The sequence below is a fragment of the Malus sylvestris genome, chromosome 7 (assembly GCF_916048215.2).
Source record: "Malus sylvestris chromosome 7, drMalSylv7.2, whole genome shotgun sequence".
NCBI lineage: Eukaryota > Viridiplantae > Streptophyta > Magnoliopsida > Rosales > Rosaceae > Malus > Malus sylvestris.
Genome location: NC_062266.1, coordinates 1,999,046 through 2,005,982, shown reverse-complemented (window position 1 = coordinate 2,005,982; position 6,937 = coordinate 1,999,046). Strand labels below are relative to the sequence as shown.

Here is a 6,937-nt window from a genome sequence, read left to right as displayed (position 1 = left end):
AGCACTGTTTGTACCATACTTGACCAATCCCGAAACTACCGAGCACCGGCCAACGCTATACTGTCAAGGACCCAGAAGAGTTCCCCTCCGACAAGGAGGCCAATCACTACTCGACACGTGTCAAGATTAGAAGCCAATCAGAGCGCAGCACGTGTCGACATCAAGAACCAATCATAACATGACACATGTCAATGTGACAAAGCTACAAGTTTTTCTATAAATAGGGGTCATTCCCCCACAATAAGGCCTAATGCCATTTGTGTTAAATCATTCACAAGAACTCACTAAATTGAGAGCTTGATCCTTTGTACTTGTGTAAGCCCTTCACTACTAATAAGAACTCCTCTACTCCGTGGACGTAGCCAATCTGGGTGAACCACGTACATCCTGTGTTTGCTTCTCTGTCTCTATTCATTTACGTACTTATCCTCACTAGTGACCGAAGCAACCAAGCGAAGGTCACAAAACCTGACACTTTCTGCATCAACAAAAAGCTTTTAAGAAAGTTTGGTATTTTAATTTTTAATTTTTAATTTTTTTAATTTTGGGTTTTGGTTTGGGCCTATGATTGTTTTCTTGGTGGACAAATAGTTAAAAGAATAGTCTGGACAAATAGTTAAGAATGGTCTGGAAGTGGAACCTCTAGATCCTACAAATTAGGTTTTTTATGTTTTCTATATAATTAGCTAACTTATTTAATTGTACTTTTCGAAAAGTTATTCCCCGCTGTGTAACATCGAATGAGTTAGATTAGTTTGGATTATTACTTTTATCGTGGATTCGTGAATTTAGATTATCTAATGTTTATAATATTCAAATGAAAGTGTGAAACTCATAGCTTTCATCTTATCATATTATTTAATCGAAAATCAAGAATTTCTCTCTCAAATTTCTATATTCAAAGGTAATCATTCGCCTTGTTAAATACCTTCCGTTATGCTATAAATACAATTATATGATTGATTTTATAGTTCATCTTTTTCATATAGTTTCTCTTATCGTAGAATTCCTAACCGATGGTATTAGGTTGCACTCCACTCATGCAACTTGTTATACATACCTGCACTGCGAGAAGAGATAACATAATCAAAAAATTTGTACCCCAAAATTGTTGTGAGCTTCTAAAGTGAGTGTACAAAATAAATTTTGTAATCATTTTGTTTGTAAGATCATTTTCCTTTTGGTTCTAAACTTTGCGATCTAAAGTTTAGAATCAAAAGGAATATGATCTTACATAACGTCATATAATCCTACAAATAAATCAAGGTATGTAATCCTGAGGTGTTAGAATAGCGGCCTTACTTCTGGATTCTTCTCCTTAGTTACCGTTCCTTGTATATCAAGTAAATGTTAATCTAAGAAGTCATATTTCTACATGAGATATTAGTCTAGCGAGAGGACATGAAAAATTGCAGTGAACTTTTATTAATTTCAATAACAATAAATTACAACTTGAAGTTTGACAAATCAATTAATTAACCTTGTGTGGACCAAAAAAAATTATTAACAAGGTAATGCCAGTCGAATAGGTAGAAAGATTTGGAGAAATTAGCTAGCTAGTTATATCTTTTAGTATCAGGAAGAGGTGTGCCATCAAGGAAGTGCTTGATGAGTGAAAGTCCTCTTGCAGGCTGATAGCTTGGAACTTGATGCCCTGCCTGTCTCACTGTAGCAAATGTTAGGCCTCCCTCGAACACTTGTGTGTACCCAGCAACCTGTTCAACGACACATATAGAACATATGAAGACTTTTGAAGGTCTTCTGAAAATTCAATTACTGAAACAAAGAACAGTAGAAAGAAAAAATAAATAAATAATGTCGTATAATACTACGGAGTTGGATCCGCTTCGGACCTCAGTGTCTGGAGCTTAAGGATCAACACATCTAGGCCGTTGATTGGTGTGTAAAAAAAAAAAAAGAGATGTTGGTTTGTGTGTGGTGGGCCAACAAAATGAGTTAATGAAGACTGTCAGATTCAATTTATGCGGTCTAGATATGTTGATTCTTAAACTCCGAACACTAAGGTTAGGAGTGGATCCAATTCCTAATAATACCTCTCCACTAAGGAACCAGGCGTGCCACTCAGTCTTTACTGGAAGATTCATCTTGTCAAGAGAATACTTTGTTGAAGTGACTGGTACCCTCCCATCAATGTCGCCACTGCATTCAATATTTTCATAAAAATAAGATCGTTTCTACTCCTAACACTAAAACTGCAAGTCCTTTTCTTCAAGTATTGAAATTGCATAGCATTTATAAGAATATATAACATACGAACAAGAAAAAGTCTGAAACTTCACCTGAAAATCCACACTCGAAGTCCATTCTCCAGGAACTCATGTAAAAGAGGTAGTACGGTTAATGCGCTATCGCCCCATGTGATAACATCACTACATGGTTCCCAATCGTGAGAGAGTTTGGTGACATTGGCATGGAGAGCTTGTTGAACGTCAGGCCGATTCAAATATGCATACGCATAGTCCTCACTACACGGATCAAATTTGAATATCTGCACGATGAATATATTAACGCAAGATTATGTTTTGCAATTAGCAGAGTTGCATATATCTATATGCGGTAAAATTTTAGGGTCTTGTTTTAACTTACTGAAGTCTTTTTGGGTTTTGCAGTGAGGTTGGTAGACAAACATGAAGGGGCATAGATGTTATAAATGTCAACGTAATAGGTATCTTTAGCAGCAGCATCAGTGGCATCACTGCACTCCTTATGCTGATCGGTAGTGACAGTAGGTGCAAAATTACAGTACTTATTAATATCATTTGCAGTTTTATCTGAAATGATAGCATGGCTCGCAAGGTAGTCGTACATTCCTTTTGTATCAGTTTCATCATTGATCACTGCATTCCCAATCTGCATCATGTAACAATTAAAGAAAGCTTTGAGTAAAGAAGTGAGATAGGGTATTTGCAATGTTGCTAAAATTTTAGCGAACTTTATATGCTTCATTGTCACCAGTGCTTTGAACATGTCATAGCGACAACAAATTTGGATGTTAACCATCACACCGTCGTACTAGATAATTGTAATACAAACATTCGACATGGTAAATATATATTTGATGGACCTAGGATATAGTACTAATAAGTAAATAAATATGTGCCAATGAATCTCGCATCCATTAGAGCGAGTGGCCAGCATAGTGCTCCGGATTATAAAAAAGGAAAATGATTTTCGCAACCCCTTTTCATGTTGCACGCATCTATTTATTTTTTGTCCCAATGCAAAATATAAAAAATAAGACCATCTCCAACCCTTGGGCTAAAAGCTAAATTTTTTAGCCCGAAAATTTTGGCTTTTAGCCCAGAAACATCTTTTCTGCTCCAACCCTTCTGCCCTAAAATTTTAGCCCGGAATTATTAAAGAATGAACTTAGGCTAATTTTTTTCTTAAATCAATTTTTTTTAAAATAAATATGTAGATTATTGTAAATTAATTTTATGAACATTTTAATCTAAAAAAATTTAAATTCCGATAAACATTTGGCATTTAGCCCGGGGGGAAAGCTGGGGGGTATTTGGCCCATAAATAACATTTGGCATTTAGCCTAAAATTTTAACATGGGTTGGAGAGTGTTTGAGGGGGTAATTTGGGGGAGGTAATTTGGCTTTTAGCCCAGGTTTGGAGATGGTCTTAATGAAAAAGAAGTGCAGAAATACTTTCTCATACAATAAATTCTCAGTTTTTTTCCTTTTTTTTACCCAATTCATTAAGTGATAGTCAAGCATATAATAAGCAGATTTCCCACCCACCCACTAAAATTAGGCAAGGTAACACCAGTCATAAAAAACAAACATGATGACCAGACCAAGAATTATGGAAAACCAAGAGCAAAAGGGATTATATGATGACAAATAGCCTACCATTTTGCACCACCAAATGTGGGAGTTGGCCAACCCTTGCCAGGAGCGACCAATCACCTCCAATGCAGGCATTTTTCCTATGACCTTTTTACAACTTTCACCAACTACCAAGAATCCAAGAACATAGAACCACATGGAGTCTAAATTCTAATTATTGGCTATAGATTTGTGCTTCCCAATTAAGGGAATCGCTCAGTTGATTAAGAGCATTTTCCCTTACAATCATAGTTCCGTATCGAAATCCCCCCCTCCAATTTTGCTTATATATAAAACAAAAAATTGTTTGCCATAGAGTTGGGACTTCCCAATTTTAGAGAGAGAGAGAGAGAGAGGAACATACTATTATGCCCTTGAGGTTGATAATGGTCTTGTTAGCCCTTTTATTATGGTAGAGAATGGTATGTGCAAGTTGAGGTACATAATGCCCTGCATAACTTTCCCCAGAGATATAAAACTCCCTGCCCTTGTATTCAGGAAACCTCTCCAACCAATTCACCAAAAATACATAATTATCTGCAGCTGTGTTTCTATCCCCGCTTGCATCGTAATCTGATGTTCTATTTGAGTATGAAAATCCCACCCCAGCAGGAGACTCAAGGAACAACACATTAGCAGCTGAAGAAAAAAAAGAGATTAAACTTTGAAGATTTATAAATTAAGGTCTGGTAATTGTGTTTTAAATATATACCATGATTCCATGAAAATCTGTTTCTGTAAAGTGTTTTTCCATCGCTGTGGATTCGGAACGGTCCAAGCTCGAGCATTGCTCCATAGGCAAGAGAAGAACAACCAGGTCCTGTGAAAATATTAAGCAATGGCAACCTTATATTATTGTCAGTTAATATGTACCAATTAATAGGTAATAAATTATTAAAATGTCATCAAAGTAGTAGTTAGTAATTTATGTCACTGGATCCAATTGACACAGGATGCAAGTGGAAGTTAGTAAGACTAAATTAGAATGATGTTCTAAGATAATTCTATATATACTGGTGTATGAGATGCATCGGTGCATTGGATGACTAAATTTGTATGATTGAATTATTACAATTGCAATCTAACCGTTTAAATACCAGTACACTAGGTGTATCGCAACAGTCTTATGCCAAATCATTGGTAGAAAGGAGAAGATGGTAACCCAATTGTGTAAATAAAAATGATCATGTGGCATGTGGACAACTAACCTATATGTATTTATCTGATATATAATTGAGCTGCATGTTATCAACATACAAATCACAAACTTTTTCAACGTCCATTTATATATTATGTATATTTTCCAATAGAGAGACGTATTAGATTCAGCATGAGCGCCGAGATATCCTCCACAAGGGACCACCCCTTCCGAAAATTAAGGAGAGGTGCCAGGATTAGCCTTCTGGGGAATTTGCATTAAGCTTCACATACGTCAAGATTAACAAAGAGTCATGCGTGTGTTTGGTGCGACTATCGCAATACAATATGTGGTTGTTAGGCCTAAATCATTGAAAAAAATTAATTGGTGTAAATTTACAAGACAAGCAATTGATTACAATTAACCTTTTGGGTGATGAAAATTATTGTTTAGGGCATCAATAATTGAGGGACATAATTAGTTATAAAATATTATTCTTTTAATAATCATATCAGGCCGAAGAAAAACTAGGAACCATCATGCAAAGGTGTGGGAACACTACAAAGAGAGTGGGAAAATACAGAAAGAAAAGATAGGTTGGAGTAGCTAGTACCACACAAGAAGCAGTTTTTGGAATTTTGTTTTCAAACAAGTAATATTTTACATTAATTTATCAAAATTTTAAGAAAGGAGATTAGAAATTAGAATTTGACTGCAGAAAAATGAGCACATTGCTCTAGCTATTTTGGCTAAGCTTAAGCCAGCTATTTAGTTGGGATTTTAGTGGAATACTTCATATTTTCCACTTGTATCAATCACCAATAATTAAAATAAAGGAAAAAATAATATACTTAGACAAAGAGATCACAATTAACCACCCATAACTTTCGCAGCAAATGACAAATTATAACATCATCAGTTGAGCTGGTGGCATTGACATTACAATTTGCAGGTAGGATAGTAATTTACCTCCATTGAGCCACAGAAGAAGAGGTGAAGAATCCTTAGCTTGCTCAGCTTCAACTAAATAGTAAAACATTGCACGGCCGGCTTTTTTATCCACCGTAACGTACCCGCCATACTGAGAGAACTTCACGTTGGGTTGTCCAGGCAATTTAACGATCCTATCCTTCACCTTCAACCCTTCCTGAGGATGAGTTTTGGTTGCGTTTGCGTGAAGAATTACCACGAAGGGGCTCTTGTCGATGCGGGCGACGTTCTTCAATTTGGATCTGTGGAGCTGTGAAAGTGCTTGCGATTGCTTGCTTCCATGGATTTGAGTTGCGAAGCCAGAAAGAATGAGAAGAGAGAAAATTGCCAAACAAGGCCTAATTATTTGCATTTTGATTGTATTCATGGTATTAGTATATTTTTGGTGTCTTTTTAGAGAGAAAGAAAGAATGAAAGGGCTTCTGGGTTTTGGATCCAAAGAAAGAATGATTGTTTTCAATGTTTGGGTAATTTCGATGAAATTCCCAGGAAAGGTTATGAGAGCTCACTCATTTTTATAAGCCAAAAGTTAGTCACCAATCATGTTATGCCATGTGAGTAGTGTTTTGGGAGTGATTGGGGTCATTTAAGAACACATGCAGTTAATTATATAAATGAAATAATCCAACCTGACAAACAAAAAGTGTGTGAAGGGCCGACTTCTAAAGAAAATCCGCCTTCAGCAAGATTCTCGGACTTAATAGTCACTCATTAATAACTTGACTCAACAAACTGAGAATGACTTACAAGACAAAAAGTATGCATTCTATGGTAATAATAGGAGGATATGTGTAAGCTTATCTCCAAATAATGTTGTATCATTATAGCATATGACGCCACAATAATAGTATGTTCATACTATTTTTTTCAAAGATAGACCAATTGGTAACTTTACCACGATAATCCATTCTTACGAGGGTTAGAGGACTCACAGAGGCATCTCAGTCTTCCT

At 36.0% G+C, this 6,937-nt stretch overlaps 1 protein-coding gene across 1 annotated transcript; it reads right to left on the bottom strand.

The window, feature by feature from the left end:
* Positions 1 to 1,402: 1,402 nt before the first annotated feature.
* Positions 1,403 to 6,618, bottom strand: LOC126628417 (serine carboxypeptidase-like 40). The gene is made up of 7 exons (XM_050298093.1): positions 5,965 to 6,618; positions 4,570 to 4,677; positions 4,222 to 4,496; positions 2,608 to 2,871; positions 2,301 to 2,509; positions 2,055 to 2,160; positions 1,403 to 1,715 (listed from the first exon to the last, which is right to left on the bottom strand). The coding sequence occupies exons 1-7, from the start codon at positions 6,350 to 6,352 to the stop codon at positions 1,557 to 1,559; spliced, it is 1,509 nt and encodes a 502-aa protein (XP_050154050.1). The 5' UTR covers positions 6,353 to 6,618; the 3' UTR covers positions 1,403 to 1,556.
* Positions 6,619 to 6,937: the final 319 nt, after the last annotated feature.